Source organism: Synchiropus splendidus, chromosome 8 (assembly GCF_027744825.2).
Source record: "Synchiropus splendidus isolate RoL2022-P1 chromosome 8, RoL_Sspl_1.0, whole genome shotgun sequence".
In the NCBI taxonomy this organism is placed as follows: Eukaryota; Metazoa; Chordata; class Actinopteri; order Syngnathiformes; family Callionymidae; genus Synchiropus; species Synchiropus splendidus.
The window spans coordinates 19,373,166-19,397,857 of record NC_071341.1 but is presented as its reverse complement, the minus strand read 5'-3'; the positions used below and the strand labels follow the sequence as shown (position 1 = coordinate 19,397,857).

The 24,692-nt window shown below is 40.7% G+C and overlaps 1 protein-coding gene across 18 annotated transcripts; it reads right to left on the bottom strand.

Annotated features, from left to right (window-relative positions):
* Positions 1–407: 407 nt before the first annotated feature.
* Positions 408–17,386, bottom strand: picalmb (phosphatidylinositol binding clathrin assembly protein b). 18 transcript variants are annotated; one of them, XM_053872046.1, is made up of 24 exons: positions 16,574–17,386; positions 12,331–12,473; positions 12,169–12,244; positions 11,991–12,093; positions 11,643–11,736; positions 11,305–11,416; positions 11,101–11,207; positions 10,971–11,012; positions 10,134–10,145; positions 9,517–9,602; positions 8,663–8,786; positions 8,445–8,572; positions 7,838–7,938; positions 7,559–7,711; positions 6,691–6,765; positions 5,735–5,827; positions 5,491–5,601; positions 5,014–5,160; positions 4,913–4,943; positions 4,727–4,826; positions 4,578–4,637; positions 4,319–4,423; positions 3,853–3,958; positions 408–1,809 (listed from the first exon to the last, which is right to left on the bottom strand). In XM_053872046.1, exons 1-23 carry the CDS (start codon positions 16,701–16,703, stop codon positions 3,866–3,868), a joined length of 2,226 nt encoding a protein of 741 aa, XP_053728021.1. In that variant the 5' UTR covers positions 16,704–17,386; the 3' UTR covers positions 408–1,809; positions 3,853–3,865. The 18 variants fall into 18 exon arrangements, with proteins under 18 accessions (XP_053728021.1, XP_053728020.1, XP_053728024.1 ...); XM_053872045.1 differs by having other exon boundaries at positions 8,445–8,578; positions 16,574–17,385; XM_053872049.1 differs by having other exon boundaries at positions 5,014–5,130; positions 8,445–8,578; positions 16,574–17,384.
* Positions 17,387–24,692: the final 7,306 nt, after the last annotated feature.

Here is a 24,692-nt window from a genome sequence, read left to right as displayed (position 1 = left end):
TTAATAGGATAATGAATTATTCTTGAGTGATCAAATGGTATGAATCAGTATAAACCTTTTGGTCACAATTGTACTTGTGTTGGGACAGTTTTTTTTTTCCCAATACAAACCTGAACTGGTCCTCTGCTGGGACACTGTCAAACAGGGGTGTCAAACCGGTCCTCAGAGGGCCTCAGCGGGGGCAGGCTCACCTCTATGTACTGGCAGGGTTGGAACAAGAACCCCACTGAAGCCTTTTTGTGGCAGAGTTTGACAACACTGCTGTAAACAAGGTTTTTTTTAATGCAACAATCCTACTTTGCACACCGTTTGTTGCACTAGCATTCAAAACCATGTGTGGTTCCGGAAGCTAGTCGGACAGTACCTCTGGTGTTACTGTTCCAAAAACAAAGAAAACCAGACAACAGTTTGTGGAAGCTGCTCTTTATTTGAAAAAGAAAGAAAAGACTTCAGTCATCATCTGCTACACGTTCTAAGTACATAAAGATCATCATCTGCCGAGACAAATGCAGAGAATGAATCCTGAATCAAACTTAGGTAGAGTCAAATTTGATTGAATTGATTTCATATTTCATACATCTTTCACTTTTGCACTCAAAGAACAGTCAAGTTTTTTTTTTTTTTCTTTTTCTCCTATATACATGCAGCACCGATCAACAGTGCTCCTCCTCTGCGCGTTCGTCTATACAATTAATTTACATCAAATCTATGACTCTCGTGAACTGGTAGCAAACCAGCAGGCAGACACGCTCCCGCTCCTTCTGGCCTGGCTCCGGCTGAACATCTGTAGCGCGGAAAGATGTGTGCAACATGAAGACAACTCGTTCACATTCAGAGTAAAGGCAGCCTTGAGTACGGTCAGTGAGTCAATGGCATGCCAAGCTTAAAGCAAATGGAGGCCACCACAGAGTGCGACGCTTCGATCGTGGAAGAAGTGTTTTTCAACGAGACAGGAAACTTCCATTGCAGAAACCCTAGGCACAGAATCCACTATGACTGACTCGAAGTCTAACCCCTGCACTTAGAGTACAACGGAGATTGTGAAATCTTTCATCTAGTAGAAAAATCTTGAACACAAAACTTGGAGAATATTTAGTGCTCTATCATTCCGCTTAATAGGTGTCATTTATATAAGATCTATTTTCACTCTACCTCATAATGATAGTCCTTGTTTTAATGCTGAAGCACTCCCACAGGTGTTCAAATGTACTGCAGATTTTACATCATTTTTTTTTTCCACCCCTCAATCTTAAACCCCAAATCATAAATAAATACAAACAACACACGAGGAATGTCTACTGTAAACACGGTAAAAAAGACAGAAACTAAACTTGGTGTAAACGTCATTAGCATCACTACTTAGTGACAGTTAAATAACTGTAGGGAATAGATGACTGTGATCCCTCTCTCCTCGCGCACCCTTGCATCCACCCTCAGTGTTTCCAAACACACAAATATGAACGTTTCTCGGCAACCGTTTTTTTTTTTTTTTTTGTGTTTTGTTTTTCTTCTTTTTTTGTTGACCACGCTTTTAAATGTAGGAGGAATCCTCTGTGGGTGGGGGGGTTTAGACAGCAGCATCACTCGACATCTCGGACAAAGTTACAGAATAATGAGGGTGTGAGCTATCGCCGAACGTCAATTTGACATGGTTACCATGGTTACTGACAGTCGCTGCACCGTTGTGTTCTTGACATGTTTCGTAATTGGGGGAGTCGGTGGGGGACGTGTTTTGCTGAAGAGTTAGACTGCAACAAAGATGACGGACTCATCTTCCGAGAGACTTTCTTCAACTCACATGAACTGCATCTGGAAGGTGAGGAGAAGGCAGAGGTGAGAGGACGTCAACAGATGGAGGAGCCAGTACTTTGGAGCCAGCTGACCTTTCACTAAACCTCCCCCCCAGGACTCAACTGTAAACGGCAGAGTCATCTGTTGCAAATGGGCATCTGAGGAGGCTAATTCTCACTTTTTTTTTTTTTTTTTGATTTGAAAAACACTTACGAGTTTATCAAGAATTCTCACAGCTACAGGATCTGATAAATATGAAACTCATTGAACAAAGATTTAAGAAAAATGTATATGATAACACGCAACCTGGGTGGGAGAAGCTTAATGAAGACTCAACTGGTCCTTCTCGACCAGTTACAAATCATGGTGGGGGTGAAAACACCAGTATGATGAGGAGCAAAACAAAAGGTTGGGGATGTTATTATGAAGCTTTGATATCAAGCAACAGCTTTCAAAGGTAGAACATGCAGCGTCAATGGAAGCAGGCAAACTACAACATAGGGGTTAAAGGTCAAAGTTGTAGAACACATTTCTCAGTGGCGGTTTTAACTAGAAATCATTGGCAGACACAGAAGTTCAACATCTTGTTTGGAATAACTCATTAAAGCGACTACACGGAGAGACAAATGGGTTGTAAAAAACCTCGAGGATTTCTCCTCTCAGGTCTGGTTTCCCTTCAGATTAGCTCAGTTACAGGCATTTTAATCGTGTTGTGCTTTTCATGAGTGATCTCCTCAAAGGCTGTTTTACGAGTCTGCCGTTTAGCAATCTCCGTCATGAGCCAGCCTGATTCAATTACTGAAGTGTGACTGAGGGCTGAAGAACACTTTATTCCTTCATGAACATTTGTTTATTAAGCAGACACTGATGCTTCCTTTCCATGTTATTATACATTTTAATGTTTGCCAAGAACACGGATGTAATGATCATCGGATTATCCACCAGTGTTTTCTGGTGGTGTTATTGTAGTTACGTCTGGAACGCTTGCAAACTCAACACCATAATTTACTCTATTTATTCCTGAGTTGCTGTATTAATCCAATCCATACATAACACCAGAGACAATAAATGCTGCCTGAAGGTGTTGCCTTTAATACGGGGGCTGAAAGCTGTGTACAGCTTCTTCAACACAACAGATACTGGGCCTCCACGGAGACTATTAGGTGAGGGCCGCAACATACAAATTCAATTTAAAATAATAGTGGATGTACGCAACACAAATCTATCTAAAAGGCAGAATATTAACGGGTGCTGTGCAATGGTTATTCTTCGCATTTAAGGAAATATTCAGAATTGAGGTAATGCTAAGACTTTTTTACAGTCATACTCACTGACAATATCAGTACTTTGTTCCTTTATTTAAACTGTACAATTTGAGTATTCCCGTCTGAAAAAGAAAAAAGTTATGTGGTATTACCCTCAAAAGAAGTTGAAACAAAAATTTAATGGAAACAACTATGAATTTGAAAAATTGAGTTGTACACAACAAATAGCGTGAGTAGAAGAAGGTTTTTCAGAAGGATTAAAAAAAAAAACTGTTGAGTCATGGCTATTTTTTGGAATAAATAAATTTGACAAAAGCAACATTTTAAACATAAAAATAACTATTTTGTGCTTTTCGTTTTGTTGTCACATATAACGCCATTAAAATCTTGTGAATTTTATAGGTTCCTTTTTCTCTTTCCATGCCCAGTATAAAAAAATGTCAAAATCAATCATTTTATTTTTTTCATCATGTGTAGTACACTCTGTAGTTGAACCATTAATAAGGCACTACAATGTTCCCTCAGTTAGTTACAGAGTAAGCAATCAGAGAATCTCAACTATATTCAAGTATAATAGGAATAAATTGGCAGAAATATCAATTGAATCGACTTGGTAAAATCTCAATCAATAGCCAGCTCTACTTTCCAGCTCATCCAAAGATTTTTGCAGCCGGGGTAGGACCATGGTTTCTCGAAGATGCTTCAAATGGGATGTTCTACAACTTCTGACCACAAGGGCATTACATGGGACATGCGACACGTGCAGTTCCTGCCACTAGCGAAGAGCATGCTGTACCTAAAGAGATGCTCTACAAGAAATCCTTGAGAGAGAGGTGTGCAAACGGGTCCTGTCCAGGGGCTCGTAGAGGACTCTGGCTGGAAGGACTAGAGGCTGCAGAGGGCTATTTCAGGAAGAAATACAGGAGGTAGGAGGACCAGAGGAGAAGTCAGAACCAGGACAGAGACTGAAGGAGGATGATATTAGTGTTGGAGAAGCTGAGATGTATGAGAGAAGGTTAATAAAAAGGAGTCGGGACTCTTAACCAGAAAGATGATACACAGTTTTGTCCCTTCCATCTCAAGAGTGAAAGGTCCTTTGTTGCAACTGTCATCATCACAGTATTCACACAGACAAAAGAGCTCGCACAATAACCGACTGTTGTATACGTCACAATGGATGTTTCCTATTTGCTTCGCCAACTGCACGAATAGATCTCATCGCGCGGCGGCTCAGAAGGCGAGTCGCGCTGATGCACACCCACCTGAGTGCTCGACACAGAGCCAAAAGGGTTGGGCGGCCTCATCACTGGCTGGGTGTACATCATGGAGGGCGGGTTCATCATTCCCATGGAGCCCATTTGTGGAGGCTGCAAAGTAAAGATGGCAGACTTCAACCTCCATATGGTCTGGTATATTACAGCAATGTTCCTTTGGTTTAACTGTGCAAATAAAATGAGTGCCATTCTCCGGTCTCAACATGTTCAAGGGATATTATAAGCCGTCTTTCTCTGCTGTACTAACCATGCCATATCCCATCATGCCAGTGGGTGTGGTGGCTGGGAAAGCCATGATGGACGGAGGCTGCAGGGACAAAAAAATAGACGGGCATCAAAATCAATGCAAATCTTAAAAGATGAGAGCAGACACGAAAAGCATACTGGGAGCATCACCATGGAGACTGGGTTCCAGGTTGTTGTTGGCGCCGCTTTGGGCTGCCAGTTGGTGCCACCAGTCATCCGCTTCTCTCCGGGTTGGCTCCAGTGAATGTCACTGCAGATTAAGAGAGCGGACGTTAGCACCAGCATGCAGCAGCCTGGAGAATTAGGATACAGATGTTTGGTCCAGCAACAACTTACTTCTTCATCGTGCCATTTCCGATACCCAGATCTGCAAAACACATGAAAAAAACAAGTCAGACATTGAAAAAACATTATTGCAAGAATTTTCTGCAACTTACTGCCGACAAGATTGGCAAGGGACGAGTCAAGGTCATCCGACACCAACTTCTCTGGCTGCTGATTGGACAACTGGTTGGAACCGGCAAGAGTGGGTTTTAGGATGCCGCCAGTTATATCTGACAGGAGAAGTGACGAATTAGTCTCTTCTGTTTGGTTTCACAAAGAGAAAAATAATTAATACAGAACACCAAGCACAAAGAAACAAGCTTTATAAGGTTATAACGGCAACATTTTCAGTTTAATTAAGGGAAAATTTGAATTTATGTGTCGCACGATTATTTCTCTTTTTTTAATCACATTATTATCGTTTTTAAATAAAGATAAATGCATAATGAAAATACAGCCCCGGGACTGGAGAAACTGAATTTAAAATAAAAGTCTAAACACTCGATGTCAATGATGCAAAAACCAAATGTCTGATTCATAAACCAATACAAACGAAATCCTGTTTACAATTCAGGTAAAAGAATCCTCACCATCAGCATTGAGGCTGTTGCTGCCTGTAGCTTTGGCTCCAAAAACCGATTCAAAGTCCACCTGGAGTCCACCTGCCGACTGCTGGGGGGGAGCCTGTGGCGTCGAGTATCCTAGAAATTGACATTACAAACAGTTAGTCAAGCATATATATATATATATGTATATATATATATATGGTGGAAAAAGCTCAACACATCACAACCAGCAATGCCCCAATTCCACTTAAAACCTCAAGTACTCTACCTCTGAATAGACCTGCTACAGTAGAGGGCTCAGTGGGGAAGGGAGCCTGGTGTGGGAGGTGCTGGGCAATGGACACTGGACCACAGAAGGAGTCTGACACGCCACGGGAAGCAGGAGAAAGATAGCCAGAAGAATAAGAGCAAAAGGAAAAAGCCGTTCAGGACAAGGCCAGCGCAACAGGTAGGAAGTGACAGTAATACAAACAGCATTCAGAGCAGACTGTATTTCGTTCTATCTCAAAAAACAGGCAGCAAAAATAGTACTGGAATAATTTTTTTTTCCATTTCTTGCTGAGAAGGAGATGAAACAATTAGGGTTTTTTTTGTTTTTTTAGTTCCAAAGTCAAAGCCTCCTGTTGAATGATTTGTTTTTCAGAGAAAGTCCAATAAAATCGACTGATTTAAATATTGCATTAACTGTATTTTAATTTCCTACCATTTCTATATTGATCCTTCATAAAACGATCCTGAAGTAATGAGACACTGCGTGACTGTAAAGATTTATTATATAACACAGGGTTGAGTCCTATACCTCAGGAATGTAGGTGCAAGCAATACGTGCTTTCTCCGAAGGTAATTTTTGGGTACAGCAAATTCAAATTGTTGAGTACTTGGTTAACAGTTTTACATTCACGCAACGCTGAATGCAGCTTACTGCGTCAGTTTCAGGTTCTCACAGACTGTCAATCGCATCTTCCTTAAAAGGGTTCGAAAGTCTTAGAAAGGCATGGCAAATATTCCCTGCCATGTTTGGTCAGGCAAATTAAATCAGTGTTCATGGACATTTGCTGTTATTGTGCAACATCACACTCTCAGCAAGAAGCCAAAAATAAGTGTTTTACCAGAAATTACAGTACTTTGGTCTTAATATATATTTTTACTTGTGGTAAGAGACCATTAACAGAGACCATGTTTTCCTGAGGAAACATAGGTTTGGATGGATAGCCATCTTAGTACCTGATATGGAAGATTCTATCCGCACTGTACGTTTGCAATTGGTTGCGTTTGTGTCAGTAAAGGGATTGTAACGATCTGGAGAATCAAAAATAGTGTTGGTGAAAGTTTTACTTAACACTATGCAGTACTAGTATGAAGTTGGGGATTGTTGAATAATGGGAAAATGCCAAGAGAGATGGGCATGTATGAAAGTTCCTTATAACCATTATAAGAAACAAGTTCCTCCAAGATTTTGCAATTGCAGTCCGACAAAATCGAGAGCCGTGCGAACACATCTGTATATTCGAGTCAGCCATCATGCGCCACATGTCTCCAAACATCTTGGATCACAAAATTAATGACCAGCTACCTGATGAGCAATTTTAAAAAGTATAACTGACAGAATTGTAGAAAAAACAAAATTATGCTCACTCCAGAAAAGATACATTGCTTAATTGCTAAATTGAAATTGTTGTGTCACCACAAAATTGTAACGTAAAACAGAATAGAGGGAGGATCACCAGTTTGTGTAAGAGAGGTTTAAGAATTAATAAGACTATGCAAGATTTGGGAGACACGGTATGAAAGTAGTAGTCGTATAATGAGCAGATTTACTCACAGAAGTGACTTTTGTAAATATTTTTAAAATTGCAGCTCGCTGCGAACGCTAGTCAAGGCACGGCTGTTACACAATGAGATCCAGGGGAAAAAAGCCACAACAATGGAGACAAAATACTGAGTGGACAATTTTTTTGTGGCAGCTATGTATAAACTGCAATGACAAGAGAAAGAGGCAGAGAGAACTAACTCTACAACACAATGCACATGCAAGTAAGCCATGCTTAAAACAGACCAATGAGTACGAGAGAAAAACAAAATGAGTCGTTACCACCAAACATTTCATGACCAGATGTCCTAGAAGAAAAGCTAACACCATCTGAAGACACGACAGGTAAGTGAGTGGCATCGACAACAAGTTTTGAGAGGAAAGGGTTAAGGTTTGGCATGGAATCGTCTCCAGCTTCAGCAGAGGTGAAAGGATCTAGGCAGGCAGAGGAAAGAGAGACAGAGACAAGAGTGGAGGAGAAGAGGTGGCCATCAGAGTCAGACAATGAAGAAGAGAGCATGCAGAACAGGTGACAGAAGGGAGAGAGTCCAGTGATTTTACCTGCCCATGCCGTCGCCACAGGGAGCCCCAACGAGCCGGACGGCATGGAGGGCTGAAACGTTGGCTGGAGGTCAAAGAGGTCGCTCTCCATTTTCACAGCACTGGACAGAGATACGAAGCAGTTTGCTGCATTGATATTTATATTTAAGAAATAATAGATGGATCTTTTCAAATGTGTCTTGAATCAGATGAGTTTCTGGGATTTAACTTGAGTGTTTTGGTCATGTTCTGACGAATTGTTTTCCCTTAAATATAACCCATTCTTTTCATTTCTTGCAAAAGGCAAGTCATTGTCAGACTGAGTTTCTGTTACAATCTCAAAAGAATCGCTTTGCATTGACGTTATCCATTAAATTAAGACAATTGTTTAATAGACTACATGTGAAAGCCTTACAAAATATTAGGCATTCCCCTCAGAACAAGCAAAGCAAATCGAATGCTGACATTCGAAAGCACGCAGTTCAACCTTTGATGAGAAAAATGATTGAAAACAAATATATTCAATTTACGGAAAGCAAAGTCTCATGACTGAGTTCTAATGACCTTCTATTATAATCTGAAACAGAACAAGTTAGATAACAGACAGTAAATGCAGGCAGTACGCTACCCATTAGAGCAGCTGGGCGTGGAGAAGAGGTCGATGGCTGGTGCTGTGTTGATGGTGCCCCCGGTGGTGGAGACTGGTGACGTATCAGTGGTGGCAAAGGAGGGTTTTTTAGACAGCTCCTTGAGCCTCTGTTCCTGGGTGAGAAATAGAGTGTCCAATTCACACAAATGGCCAATATACAATCACGCATGTTGTTTCATTTGCTTCGACTAAAGCACCTTCAGAGCTTTGAGACGGGCCTGTTCTTCTTCCAGAGCTGCTTGTTTTTCCCGCTCATCCACTTTAGTAAAGGACATTCCTGTGCTGGCCAGTGACGACACGGCGTTTGACAGAGTGCTGGCCCTGCAGGAGAGAAGTGTTTTGTGGGGATTACAGACCATCATCTTCTCCAATCCATCTGCTCACAATTTCTACTGCAGTGATCATATTCCTCATTGCTGTCCTCACTTCACCATCCGCTACACGTACTTCCTCAAATCGACCATTTTACATCCTGGATAAACTCTTAGAATACATGTACTGCATCATCTCTCGAATTCCTTGTCAGCAGATTTTCTTCTCCTGCACTTCCTTCCCTTTTTTCTTGCTCAACTCTTCAGCAAACCTCTTCCCCTTTGCTTTTGTGTTCTTTGACATTCTACATAACACTGTTTTTTTCCCTCCTGTCCACTTTTGGATCCTTTCTTTGGGTGAAATCTCCTACAGCTTGCCTTGTCTCCTCTTGCCGCCGCATCTTTCCCTGTCCAGCCAACATCCTTCTAGTTAACTTCACTTCTCTCTCCTCGCTGTCAAACCTAACAACGCCAAGATCAAACTTCTTCCATATCTGAGCTGCAGTTGAGCAGTGCGCTAGAGATTCACAAAGGTGCATATATGAACTCACTTCACTTCTTCCAAACCTCTCCACAGGTTAAAGATGGAATCCACTATAGACAACATGCAGAGTTTGCGACACCTTCATATCATATAGACTTATTAACAGACCCAATCCCCAATTATGGTTGCAACTTTGCTCAATAAAATCTAAACATGGACGAATAATCTCGTGCTCTACATTCTGGCGTTTACGTACCTGCTGGCTGCGGTGGAATCTTTCACCTTCTTGCCTTCTAATGAGGCCAAATGCTGCTCCAGAGCTTCAAGAAGGCTACTAGGAGCCTGTCGTGATTGAGAACACACAGTGAGCATGGTTACCTCCCACAGAACACCGGGACTGACATCAATACCATGACTGGCAGTGATGGGGAAACAAACCCAGAGTTGGAATGTTCAAATAACTCTATCCATGTTTCCCAATTCATTTGACTGCAAGGTTAATAATTAGCCACCAACTTTGGATCGCTAGTTCCCCATCGCTGACTGATATGAGTTCATTCCAGCAGGAAAGCGACTCTGGATGAGATCAGCAACTGTGGGATGACAAACTGCACCACAGCATTTCCAACAATCATAATGTTGTTGTCGAAACTGGCTGTGTCTTAAGCACAACGGGGCAGCCACCTCACATCGAATGAGCTAGACTGGTTTGCACCTGGATGGGACGGTCACAGCACCTAACTACGTCAGGTATATTTGTATAAGGCATTTAATCGCCTCGTCTAAATGATGGAGTAGAAGACAGAGTCAGAGCAGAAACATGCTAGAACACCACCAGTGACAGACACAGAAGAGTGAAATGATAGTACTTACACAAACTGTGAACTAAAGTGGAAAGATAAGGGGAAAGTACAGAATATAAAGGTGATGACAGTCAGCAGGGGGTGCAGTTAAATTTTGCTTTAGCCAAGTTAAAAACCAGAATGCCCTCAGCAACACAGAAATGCAGTGGATGTGTCTAAACACTGAGAATTTAAACACCTTTATTTGCTGTAGAAGCAGGTCAAAATTAAATCATGACTGAAAGGAGAAGAAACAGAAGGAACCAATGGAGGAAGCGCCTCCTGTTGCAACATGCGCTGACCACATGCAGTGTTTTAAATGTGTGCCATAGACTTTTAAGAAAAGGATGTGACAATTATCAGCTCAAATGTTGACAGAAAAAGTAGCTACATCATCCAAGAAGTTGGACAATGATGCTTTGGAGACCAGTTTGCCAGAATACAATCTTTAAAAAATTCTTAGTCATATAGCATCAAATTTATTGGTTGTTTTTTTGAACAAAATATCTGCTAGGTGCATCATTTCAAAAGAAAGCAATATGTTAAGCCATTTACTGGCTTTCAAGAGATTTTCCTTCACAGAAATTGTTTTTTAACCAAGACTTTTCTGAAATAAAATGTTTCCTACAGCCTTTGTTACAGATTTGCTCCCTCTTCTTTAAGAGCGTGACCGCAAGAGTGTAAAAACAGTAACAAGCGAACAATAAATATACAAAAAAATAGGGTGCCATTGGCTGTCATCTACTGAAGAGAGCATGCTACATAGGTTTTCAAAATGTAGCCATGTTTGTTCCTCTTACCAAGCTACACAATACATGACGCGGTTCGGTTTCTCTGGACAAGGTTCTCGTCTTCACAATGTGCTTACCTGAGATAGGTCTGGGATGTCTCCTCGATCGATGCCGACTTGCTGTTAAACAAGAAAGAAGGAGTACGAAAAACGGCAAACATGGCAGTAAAAGGATACAGTTGGACTGATAAAGATCATTGATACGTACCTCTGCTACCTTGAGGAACTCTGATATCCGGGTCATTCTGGTGAGAAATTTCTTATAGATGTCCAAGCCTTCTTTACACTGAGTCTTCTTCATGTCAAAGTATTTCTCTGTTGGTGGGGGAGTTTTAAAAAAAAAAGGACTTGATGATTACGAAAGAAGAGAAATTTTAGGAGCCAAGTTCTCACAGTAATAAATGGTTCTCACCGAGCAGATTGATTATGCCTTCATTATAAGCAGCGAAGAGCCTTATGGAGTCTTTGAAGAGGAGCATGAAGGCTGCGTTGATGACTCCATTAGTCAGCTCGTTGGCATTGACCTGAGGGGAGGCAATTACAGCCAGTTTGCACACAAGATTGACATTTTCCTTCAGTGCAATTTCTTGGTGTACAAATAAGAAGACGGCGCTTAAAATAAAAAATAAAAATAAAAGAAACATTTCACTTTTGTTTCATTCACACCAACAGTTTGAGTTGTTTGCACACTCCAGACAGGAAGTTTCTTTTTTTCAACTGGAGCAGCAGGAGGTTTCACCTTAAACTCACATTGAAATCCAGGAGCGCGTCCATCTGGTTCTGTATAATGGGGATAGTCTTGAGCAGCTTCTCTGTATTCATGGTCCTCATTACACCGTCCACTCTGAGTGGACACACGTAGAGTTGCAGCGGGAGAGAAGATGGAGAGAGAGAGAGGTGAGAAAATTGAATTAATCTGAGTTGTAAGACATCTGAAAAATTAGTTTTTAATGTCTAACATTTTTAATTATAATTAATAGTGCAGTGCAATCTGTTCATTGGAGATTCATAAGATTGTGCAAGTAAATAAAAATTGCTTAGTGTATACCACCAACAAGAAGTCCAAGATTTAAAGAGCAGGTCAGAAAGTGCTCTTACCCCCTCTTAACTTTTGTGAAGTCAAAGGCAACCTGTCTGTATGATACAGCTTTCTCGTTCAGGTATCGACTATACCTCCTGATAAATGTAGACATGTCATAACCTGCAAAACACAAGAATGTGGGGTCACAAGTGGATTAAAAACAAATCAGAGAAAAGATAAATGACTTTATTTTACCTTGTAACCCACTTTTGTCCAAGAAATTACTGAGGTTGAATAATGTATTCCTTGAAGCCAAGTACTGCACAAAACGCTGTAATAGGGGAAAGAATTAAAGCATAAAATTAACCAATTTTGTCAGTACTTTTTCACTGTTTGATGCTGACTGAATCCACCCACCTCGTTGCCATAGACCATGAGGTGGTGTGTGGTGATCAGAGACTTGAACACAACCACCCAGCTGGTGTTGGTGGTCCTCTCGAACAGCGAGTCAGCCAGTTGAGGAATGTTTACGTTCATCTCATTGGTGCAGTGGATTAAATCTTAAAACACATGAAGAACAGGGTCAGCACGTTAAGGCAAATGTCAAAGTCACAAAATGTACCAGCAAAGTGGCTTTTACTATAAAATGGAAGGACGTTATATCAGTGCCAATATGCCTCATCTCGTTCGGCTGAAATGACAAGACTGGGCCTATTGTTTATATTTATGCAACGGTGACCTGTAAAACCGAGTAATTCTCTCATACCTTCTACCGCTGAATCAATATAAATTAGATACACTTTTTGTGCTTATTTTAGTCACTAAAACAAGAAGTTTAACTTCAATTTAGACAAACATCAGAAAATGTAAACTATCAATTACACTTGATCGTGAGTAGCTTTGGGGGGGTCAATGACCCAACAGCTGCATAACTGTATAATTTCAAACGCGCATTTGATTTATATCCTCCCTTGTCCTCACCACAATGAGAGCAATTATCAGTGGATAATGGCAGCTGATTAAAAATGTTTCAAATGTTTAAATATAGACACAATCTGAGTGAGGAGGGAATATCAGCTGGCATGTTTGAAGGCGTAATCCTCCATGGTGTATCTTGAGTGAAGTGGTTGGAGATTTCTCTGTTTGATATCAACACACCTCCATGGACAGCAATGATAATGGGACTTGATTTAAAAAAAAAAAAAAAAAGTTGGTGGACATGTTTGTATACATCAGTCAAGGAGACATGGGTACAGGAAGTTTACTATGCCCCTAAATGGACGGCAGCCTTACAAGTATAGCAGCAGACAACTGAAAACAAATGTGCGATACAGGTTCAGCTAAATCGTACGATTGTCAATGAAACCCGTTATTGTTGCCAAGAATGCTGTATGGTAGCAACAGCTCAAACACAATGATGTAATTGGGTGAGTCACAAACTGAACAAGCAAACCTTGAGTACCGAACTCAACCAGCCACCATGACGCTCTTATGACACTCATAAATCTCCTCAGGATGTTTGAGAAGAAGCAACAAGCGTCTCCAAAAGGGCCCTTGTCAGAATATGCGCGGACAAACACCTGCTTGACATGACCACGTAACTGGCAGCGAGCGCAGATGTGATGCCTGGATTGATTTTGGCTGCGGCTTGGCTAAAAACAGTCTTTGACGTGACGCCTGTCTCCCCGACAACATGCCGGGTCACTTAGGAAGCACGTAAGCTGCCAAACCCCTCAACTCAACGGTGAAGTTTAAAAAAAAGGAACTGTTGTATTTCTGGGTTCAGCCCAAGGAACACAGACTGACAATTGTAAAAATTACAACTCATTCTATATTCCTCAGGAAAAAGTAAAAACATAGAGACCAGTCATATTCTCCTAGAATTGAGATTATATTCACAAACATCTCAATATTAAGACTTAAACAAGACACCATCAGCAGTGGAAAGGCCTGACAATACTGTCACACTTGTTAACTGGTTACAAATCACATGGGGTGCAACTGCCTGAAGACATGAACCACACATGTTGTGTCCCACTTTTTCACAGCTCATATGTTCTCTATACTATCGTGGCCCTGTTGAATGATGCGGGTCAAAGAAGTTGTGAGTAATGGTGCCAAACGTACCCCCCATTGAAGACAAGGATCCCCACTCAAAGGGGTAAATGGGTCTTGCTTTCTGTCCTATATTTGACTTGTGAAAGAACAGGCAACTGTAAGTAGGACAGAATAACCTTCCAGAGAGGCGGCAGTCAGCATGGGTGACTGCACGCCTAGAGAAGAAGATGACAGCAGGTTTTTATGAAAAAATGACAATGCCGTCATGTCACAATTAGCCTCCTAAAATATGCACAATAATTGACAGTGCAGTTTCCTCGATTCAGGGAGACCACTGTGTAACTGTGAGAGCGATAGAGAGCCAGCATGCTGCAAAATGCGTGTGGAACATTTTCAGATCAACATCAAAATAAATGAAATGATTTAAAAAATATATTTACATACTGTATACATCTAGAGTAAGAATGCATCTGGGATTTCAAGATTGTTCTATTGAAGTTTTGTTGACTTCCAGTTGCTGTGTCGGATGAGATTCAAAAGCAAGTCCAGCAGGTGCCGTTTTATTGAAGCTACTTAAAAGGCCACAATGGAAGAACCAGCAACGTGACCAATGCCTTCTGGACACATAATGACTTTTAAAAATCTGAACATTTTGAAAGTCATATTATATGCTGATAAGCATCCGTTAGCTATTTAACATTTATGAGACATTTCCTTCAGAGGCAAAGTGCATTCCAGCTCCCTCACCACAACTTGGTCAAAACATAAACTGCATTTTAATTTGGAGGCAAAAGTCAAAAGCACGGGACCATTTGACAAAGGGCACATACCTGCCACCCGACATTTTCAGCCATTAAAATTCAATTGTGAAGTTTCAAAACAATATACTTTCACAACTGACATACATTAAAAAAAAAGCTGGCTAGAATTAGACATGTTGCAGTGTTTGTCAACTTGTACACGTCATATGCCGACTAATTGTTAAAATAGTCAGTGACTAGTCAGCTAACAAACTCTTCATTGGTTGCAGCACTAATCTATTTAAAAAAAAGGCGAAAACACTGTTGGAGTTTTGAACCTTCACATATTACACATCCTCTGACATGATGACATAACCTACTTTGACCCACTTTGCATGCGCTAAAGTGTTTTAAACCACAAAATGGCTATGCCTAATTCGTTTGAACGTTGTCATGAGAAACGCTGGCCGGTCAGACAGCATTTACTTAAACTGTATGTATAGTATTAAAAATAAATAAATAAATAAATACACAGAAGTTTGAGTTGCTCAAGTTGCAATTAGATCCTCACTTTAAAGACCAAAAAAATGTGTGGGAATTATTTGAGACACACAATTTCTCGGAGAATTAAAGACAAAATAACAAAAACAGTAGATTATAACTAATAATTTCAAATAAATGTTATAGATATTGTTACAACATCATTTTACAGTACAATTACACATCTAATTTTAATATTATGACTGGTATACAGGGACAATTTATGGAATCAAGCGACAATATGGTTGGAAATTCACAGCTTATTATGAATCATTACCTACTATAACACGTTTGGTGGGGGGAAAAAATAAATATTACAATTGCAGCGTCAGTCAGGTTTACTTTCATTTACAAGGCTGTCTAGGTAAACAAGGCTTGAAGCTTTTCAAGCACATTAAAACGCAAAAACATTTGCGGAGAATATTCTTGGGGTCAGACAGTGCTTTTGAAATGACAAATTGGATGAAAACAGAAACTCAATGCCACTGCAGATGAATAACAACACCACCTTTTCTCTGTCTGCTCGCACTTATCTGGCCGAGAATGAGCAACATGAACTAAACTAAAACTCCACAGGGACACAGCATCTGAATGAAACATTGACATCGGGGGCCTTTTCTTGACATCAAATGAGGAGAGTTGCAATAAAACAGTTATTCAAGTGAATGTCCATTTACAAGAGCATCGGAAAGACACTGGAAGAGCATCAGACAAGACTTGTTCTGACGCCTGCGTGTGTGTGTGTGTGTGTGTGTGTGTGTGTGTGTGTGTGTGTGTGTGTGTGTGTGTGTGTGTGTGTGTGTCTCAACCCTAGGGTCAGATCATTCAAGCCCAACAATACATACACTTGTCCTGCTGCAGGTGCACCCAGTTGAGAGAACAGAAACATTTATCGGTTTAAACAGCGCGCCGAACAAGCGACTCACTGTGCCACCGGGTGATGTTCATTGAAATAACACTCACATATACACGTATGAGCAACAAGACTTCAGTTAAACGCGTTACTTTTACAGAGTAACCACACACAAATAAGAATGATGGAAGCTAACGTTAGCAGGAGCTAACCATTCCAGTTAGATGGCCGCTTGTCATATACAGAACCACGTTTCAGGTGTAGTTAGGTTTATGAAGTTAGTTATAGTTCAACAGCGCAGAATGTGAGTCAATAAATCGATATAACTGTCAAACACCGCCGTTAGCATGTAGCTTTTGAGAGGCTTTGCGGCCTTCACAATCGCCATAACACAAGCGAGCCAAGCGGCGTCTCGCTCGAATAGCCTGCGGCTCATTTCACCTCCGGGTGTCGTTTAAAACATACTCACAATCCAAGTGCTTCTTCTTGGGGCCCATGATTTCGTGAGTGGTGGCCTTGCATACTGTTTTCGAGACGGCGGATCCCGTTACACTGTGCTGGGCTGCGGTGATCCGGTCCGTAATGCTCTGCCCCGACATCTTCGCTCAGCGAACAAAAGACTCAAGTGGGAAACGTGGGTGCTTATCTTCGAAAGCGAGCTTGCGAGAATCTAAATCTAAACATCCACCTGTTCCGACCGGACCCCCCAGGCTTGGCTCCACCAGGGTGGAAGTGGAGAAATCAGAGCGAATCTATGGCAGAGCAGCGGAGGGCGGAACGGGAAATGACAGACACGGAATCGGCGAAAACGGCGAGAATACGGGAGCCTCCTCAAGTGACGTCGCTTGGTCTCGTCTATATCCGACCGCGATTTACGGCGATTTCAAGGTCCACTCGCTGACTCATCCGACCCGGGTCTGTGTCTCGCGCTCATCCCGCTGTGTCACACCGGATCACAGCCTGCCTTCCTGCCTGCCTCCGCCGCTCCGCCTCCTCCTCCTCCCGCCGCTGCCGCTCCACTTTACTGCGCGCAGGAGGGGAAAAAAAAGCGAACGCTCAGACGGAGCGACGACGGGAAATGGCGGGTCTGATGATTTCAGCTGCGATATATTCCAACCGATATGTCGTTCGTTTGTCCCTGACTGAGGTGGAACAGGTGACTGCAGTCTGGTCGCTAGAGCCCGCACCAATGCTTCAGCACAGGGCCGCCTGGGGCCTGGATGACAGCGGAGTATTGATCGAGGATTTGGCAGATAAACAACAACCAGTGATGTTTTTACTGCCTGCTCACTTGCATTGATGGGCAGATGATGCCTGCTGTTGCCTTTATGACACCAAAAAGAGCAGCTTGTGTCGACACAGTCTTGAGTATGAGCCTTCGATGAACTTGTTGACTGGTGAATAAAAAAGTTTAAGGCTAAGATCTGGAAGAAAACTTGCTTCAGATAGAGAATACTCTTGATGATGAGCAATGAAAGCAGGTCCCACTCGATAATCGTGAAACATTTCCCATCGATCTCAATTCAAGTGGCTGGCTACTTGCCTGACCACCAGAGGTCGCCGTTTTCTGGATCTGACTGATGACGGCAAAGACGTGCCAGTTCAAAATACAGTGGTACCTCGGTTCTCGACCACAATCCGTTCGAGACGGCCGTTCGAGAAGCGAATTGTTCGAAATCTGAATCGATTTTTCCCATTACAATTAATGGAAAAAGAAATAATGCGTTCCAAGCCTTAAAATAGGCTTTTGTAGGAGTGAATAGAGTGTCTGAGTAACTCACGCTCAGTTGCGCAGTGAACACTCCAGCCTCGGAGGTGTGGAGAGCGAGCACCTCCCCTGTGACACTCTACCACGGTCCAGTGCGGAGACAGGAAAGGTTTTACACCTCAATATGAAGAAAAAACAGTCAGTAAATGTAGCTAACATGTCTGCATACAGAGGCTGCGTTATACACAATAACAAAGCGCCTCGTGGGTCAGCTGATCGGTCCACGCATGTTATGTTTTTTCCGGCTTTTTTCGGGGGCGTTCGAGTTCTGGATTTCCGTTCGAAATCCGAAGCAAAAAAATCTCAAAATTTTTGTTCAAACTCCGATTTGTTCGAATTCCGATTCCTTCTAAAACCGAGACACCACTGTATGCTCTCATTGAATGTATGATACTGAAATTTATTGTAAATATATTCAACTAATGCAACTTTAAGGATCGCGGAATCCGTTTGTAGCGTAAGCCACCAAGCATTTGATGCGACGTCACGTCAGTTCCACTTGAGTGGAAATAGTTCTTTTTCATTATACAGTATTTATTGTATATGCTTTGTTTTTAGAGAGTGCACTGTTAAATCTTTCTACCCTTTTTGGGAGGGTGGTTGTTCTTATGTATTGTTGCTTTTTTTTTTCATTTAAATTGCTTTGTTGTCACACAATTTAAATAAATATAGTTTCTATAGTTGTCATCACAGCTGCTCCTGAACGGGCTTTTGATAACAATCTTAAAATCAAGAAGAATTGAGAAATATGAAATATGAAAATAAAGCTTTTTTTAAAATGGTGTTTTGTCATATTGCCATCATCCCTTCGACATCAAATGCAATCATATGACTGTGTGTCGGTACAGATCATCTAGAACCTTCTCCATAAACTGACTCTGACGTCGATCAGTCTGACGAATCCTTCATCTTTTATCCTTTTCTTTATTATGCAAAGGGTTTCCAAATAACCAGGAAACAAGTCAGACTCCCAATAGCTGAGCAGCCCCCACAAAAAAAGACAAGAATTCCTATTTTCAGTCTTGTGACTCTGCCCATACCACCTGTGGATTTACAGGGGAACCTGGATTGTTGTGTAGTTTTCTTCCTCTAAAAGTGTGTGACTGGTTGACTTTGAGAACGGAAGTGATTTATTCACTGCACACACTGTTGTTTGCTAACTTCTGCTAACACCGGTCCTTGACTCTCGCAGACTTGGGTCCAGAGTTAAGGTTGTAAGGTATTGATATTGGTTTACAGAAGCTTAAGATAATGCTACTTCGACATCCTGTCCATGTGTCATATGACAGTAGGAATGACTCGGACATTCACATGATGCATGACATACACAGATGAGTCAAGAACAGTTCGCTGCCTTCTTTAATTTTACACCTCATCTGCTTATACTTGTGTAATGGCTGTCAAACATCTGGAACGCAGCAAACTCACGTTGTGTACTTCTTCTTTCCCCATGGTGATGGGACAACTGCCCCTCTTGTCAGTGTGTGAATGTGGCTGAAACTGCCCAATTTAGAGTCATGAGAAGGTGGCACAGTCATTCTGGACCGACACGACCACAAATGGACAGCGATGATGCTGACTAGCAGAGTTCAAAGGTCATCTGTACTTCTCACTAGACTGCTGAGCATTGAAACCATGAAATCTGCCTTCACCACTTCATTCTTCAGTTGATTTCGGTAGTTACTTCTGTCAAGGCGGTTCTGTTTTTGACGCTGTTGGTTTGTCTGGGTTCAAAATAATTTGAAGAGTTATGGACAAATTTAGATGAAATTTTCAAGAAATATATGAAATGGGACAATTAATAGATGATTCCATTTTGGGAATGTGCCAGATCACCGTTTGGATCCAGGTTTTTTTTTAAAGGATTCTTTGACAATGAGCGATACATAGAACCATTTTCTGGATTTTCTTTTTTTTTTTTCGAAGGATACTTTGTCATGTACTGTGCTGCTTTTCTGTTTCTATTCTCTTTTTGTCGTCAAATGAGTTTAGAAAAAAGTCTGTTCAAAAGCAATGTGACTGCATAATGACCATAAATAACACCATCAATAAAGTGTCAGGAGTTTGCACAGATTGTTGCCCTGTTTACTGGTCCAAGTCATAGTTTTAAGAGGAGTTTATCTAGGAGCAGTTGCCACATAACTTCAGTGATCGAAGGTCGCAGTGATAAACAGCTCACCTGACTTTAGCTTGGAATGGAATGGAAACACACACAACAGTATGGTGATGCAAAATAGTCTCATGGGATGGCGCTTGTTTATAGTTGAAGCAGCTGGGAAACAGCTCCCAGACTCATTCATTATATTGCATTAAATATGTGGTAGTTGAAACCATGTAGTTCCTGACTGCTGATAGAAACTGTCAGTAATGTGTTGGTCCACTAAACCATCAATGTCTTGGAATCTCAATAAAGTTAGATTCTGTGATTCCTAACTGGAGTGACCATTTAGGCTTGTAAACACAATATTTATTGGTGAAAGCAATGTCTACTGTGAGAACATATTAATTTATGTTCCACTTTGGATTAAGATTTAGATACTTTGATAATTTAAAAAAAAAGAATAATACTTTGAAATAGCTTGTTAGACAGTTGAGTATTTTAAGTCATGCACTACTGAAATAATTTTTAATGCAAAAATGTAATATTTGTTTTTTTATGGTTCTTCAACTCTAAAACTTTAGTTTCTTTGTTGATAGTTAATTTCCAGAGGAGCTCATTTATATTTTAACATCAGAGCATAGATGAAATGTAGATGAAAAAAATGTGAAAATGGAACTCAAAATGACAGCAACTCTGGTCACATGACGGCAGGAGAGCATCATTTCAATGGTTATCTTTTAAGAACTTACATCTTCGTTGTTATGATTTGCAAGTGACCCACAAGGTCACAGACAGATAAATCCTTTGGGACGTCCGCGTGATTGTGAAGCTAGTACTTCACCACCACGCCAAAAATCCTTTCTATAAAGAGCCGGACTGGGAATGGAGACGAGGGAAACCCCTTCTGAGGGCCAGTGAGCATGACTGTCACACACAAGGGGGAGAGTCGACTCTCCCAGGCTCGAGGTTTTCACAGACGCGTCACTCTGACTCTTCAGATCTTGCTGAGGGAGGAAGCCAAGGGGCAGACCCGGAACCAGATGGAGAGATAACATCATCGCTCTGGCAGGCTGAAGGACAACTTGCAAATCAGCAATGAAAGCTCCTGACATCTGGGGTCCAGGAAGCATCGCGACACCTCAGGAGACATTTCTGAACAGCAATGTCAACTCGTACTTCGGACCTAGATCACAGTTGCCTGCAATGATTTACCCGGGAAACACCAGCTTGGAAGCAGCTTCATGTTCAGTGTGAAGACCAGTGGAGAACTGGAAGCTGATGTGTTTGGTGAAGACATCAAACTATGCATCTTCTAGAGGGGGGAAGTTGTAATTGATCAGTGTGTATGAAGCTTGTAACTGAGAGAAACCACCACTTTTACAACTCTAACCACGTCATTCAACGTTCAGTAATGGCACCAACGGTTCATTTCAATCTAATCTATTTAAACATGTTGCGAACAATACAATGGATCTGACTCATTCTTACCCCTTCAAGTGGAAGCGCGGCAGCCCTGCGTCATTACGCTCACAATTTAATGGACCGTTTGTCTACACGCGAAGGAGCAGTTCCACAACTTGGACACTAGAGGGCAATATAGAGCCACAATAGAGAGACAGTTACTCGATTACTCGGACACTTTCTAGGATCTGGCGCTCACACGAAACCTACTCCCAACAGCAACAGCGATTATAATAATAATAATAATAATAATAACAAAAAATAAATAAATAAATAAATAAATAAAAAATAATAATAATAACTTGTGTGAACTTATAATGCACTACAACAGTCACGGCTATTAAGGTAATGAGGAGAAGATTTTTTTTAAATTCTGGTTGTATTTCTTAGTAAATATGGTCAGAACCGGACGTGGGATTATACACAGTGCCACATGCAGCCCTTTTCCTTTTATTTGTTTATGCATTTATAGATTTCTACCTCCTTAGAATATATTTTTTTACATTTAGCAGATACGATATTTGAAATATATTTTATATTATTATACAAAAATATTCACCATTTGAATTGAAACTTTTCAGATATTTGTCATTGGGAAACCATGTGAACAACTGGGAAATTGTAAACTGAAAGGGAAAAAAAAGGAAATATCACTGTTCTATTCTTTTTTCTTAAGTACTTTTCAAGTTTTTGTGATCATATTGAGACTTTTTTTCCCATCTGTATTTTGACTTGACAACAGTCATAGTATTTAACATAGCCCTAATTTAATCCCCCACCTCTGACAGTTATTTCTATTGTCTTCTCAGTGATGGAGTTAAGTGCTTTCATCTCTCAAGTTATTTTTTGAAAATTGAAAGGGTGTTTTATGTGAGTCCGTTTCTGTGCTAGATTGGTACTTGATTTTTGAATCAAAAGATTTACAGTCAAATCTCACTCACTAATATCGAGTGGCCGACGCACCTTTGATGGTGGATTCACTTTCCTGCTCGGTTAAACTCTGGAGGGTCAGATTACTGACACGCTCTCACGGGTTTTGTGATGCAGGACAGACTTTGTGAGTTGAACGTGAGTTTGTTGAGTCTGGATGTTACAGGTTGGATCAGATAAAGACAGATTTATCAGGCTGATCTAAGGGTAGCGGTTGGTCCTGGGCCACCGAAAGTCTCAGGGCACAAGGGTGGAATTCATGAGAGTTCACAGGAGCTCAGGGTGAGCAGACGCTTTTCACATGAGACCACATGAGGACAGGTGATAAACTCAACTGGTGGATTTTTAGATGACTTATTTTCTTTAATACTTTTACAATAATGAATATAAAAGGCTGATATTTTATTTTATATTAAAAATGAAATGCTTTTTTTTATGTGCAGAAAAAAATATTTCAAATATATGTGAGATGTGTCATTGAATAACAAATAAAGAACATAAAATAAAATATAAAAAAATACATACAGTAGAAAATAATTACAATAATATGCAAAATATTTCTCTAAATAAGAAAAAAATAAGAGTGATTTTGGAGAGGAACAAACAAAATAAAAAGTTCAAATCCAAATAACGGTGAGTAATCATGCATTAAGCTTCTGTTTTGTGATACAATCTGATGTCACAACAAAAGACTAAATTTAAGTTTAAAAGCTGCAGGATGGAAACAAAGAAGTGGTCCTGTGCACCTTATGCACCAAAGCGTTTGCTCGAGCACTTCCTCTCAGACTGAGCTATCAAATATTAAAGCCCAATTAATCGTGATTCATTAAATATAAAAGCTGTAATTGACTCGATTAAGTTCCACTCTCGGTCAAAACAAGTCACTAAACACAGTTGAGGTACATTTCACGCTGACCCACATGTGTGTCGTTTCCCTTAAACCCTATATCTAAGAACAGTCAGGTGAGCGAAACACTATCACTGAGCACATGAATATACATTAATGGCAAAATGGGTCATTTACTGGGTGGGATTTGTAAAATAAGCTGGACGGTAATGAGTTCAGCTTATGTATTATATTCTCCTCCGTATGGCCATCTGATCCGCTCTGCTCCAAATTGTCCGTGTGAGCTCTTTAAGTGCAACATATTTGATTTCAGGTCTACCTCATCGTGCAGGCAGGTGAGCGGCAGACACCGGGCCCAGGTTCTCAGGGCTCCGCATGGTCAAGAGGAGCATTGATGTCATACGTGTCACGCACGTGAGGCCCGAGGCAGGAGGCAGTGTGATGCACATGTGTGACATGAAAGCCGATGTGAGGTGGGAGAGTGCTCCAGCAAACAAACACGCTATAATGTTGCTCCAACAAAACATGTGTTCCACGTCACTCATTCTAGCTGTAGAGCTCGAAACTGAAAATTTTAATGGTGAAGGTTTTGAAGGAAATGTCATTCAATTGTATGGTAAACAAACCAAAGATGTGACTTCATGAAACTCAGCTTACAATTAAATCTCTAAAATACAGCGAGAGTGAAGGGTTGTTAGCCAAGGTTGCCAGCACTTTCTAAACGCCACTTGTACTTTCATGGCTTCTGCCAAGGTTCAAGTCCCAGTCTGCCTGGTTTATTCTTGCCATGTGTCAACACAGTTCTTGAATCTTGAATGCTGTTTTATTAATGTTATTCTGTTTTAATAGACCCATGTGAAACTAGCTCTTTGGCGGAGGTTTGCACTGTCTCAGTGCTGTTTTTTGTTTTTTTTTTCACGTCCATAGATCCTGATAAAACAAAGTTACCAGGATTGTTTTGCTCTTCAGTTGACTTTACCCCGGACATGTGTCACCAACAGTTCCTGAAAGCGATTGGAATTAACAACCGCATCACTGCTTCTGTCAAATAGTGTTTTTCTTTGTGTGTCCTTCAGTCGTTTTACTTTCTTCCACGCGATGTGCATGAGTATTTCCAGGTCTCACCAACTGAATCAGTTAACCATTGACCAGGTGACATCACTAACCTGCTGAGTCAGCAGCGCGCAGTGGCTTGTGTTAGCCTGTAAATAAATACATAACTAAAGACACAAAAGTGTATCTTGTTTTGATGAATATTATGTATTTTTTCACATTTAATTTAGACATAATATTTTGATTTATTTAATATTTAGTTTTTATACATTATTTTTAATTTTCTGTCATTTACTCCACGTCTAAAATTTGATTTAAATTTTTTTGTTTAGTTAATATAGTATATATCAGTATATATTTAATCAACATGAAATATATTCCAAGCTTCAGATACGTACATGAATTTCTTATGGATTTACAATAAAATT

Excerpts from the sequence above, each read along its gene's own strand:
- picalmb (XM_053872045.1), bottom strand. The coding sequence starts at position 16,703 with ATGTCGGGGCAGAGCATTACGGACCGGATCACCGCAGCCCAGCACAGT. Across the intron at positions 7,939-8,444 it reads ACGCCCAGCTGCTCTAATGG|TGCTGTGAAAATGGAGAGCG; the intron begins GTAGCGTACTGC and ends ATCTCTGTCCAG. Across the intron at positions 3,959-4,318 it reads GCTCTGTGTCGAGCACTCAG|CCCTCTGCAGCCTCTAGTCC; the intron begins GTGGGTGTGCAT and ends TTCCTGAAATAG.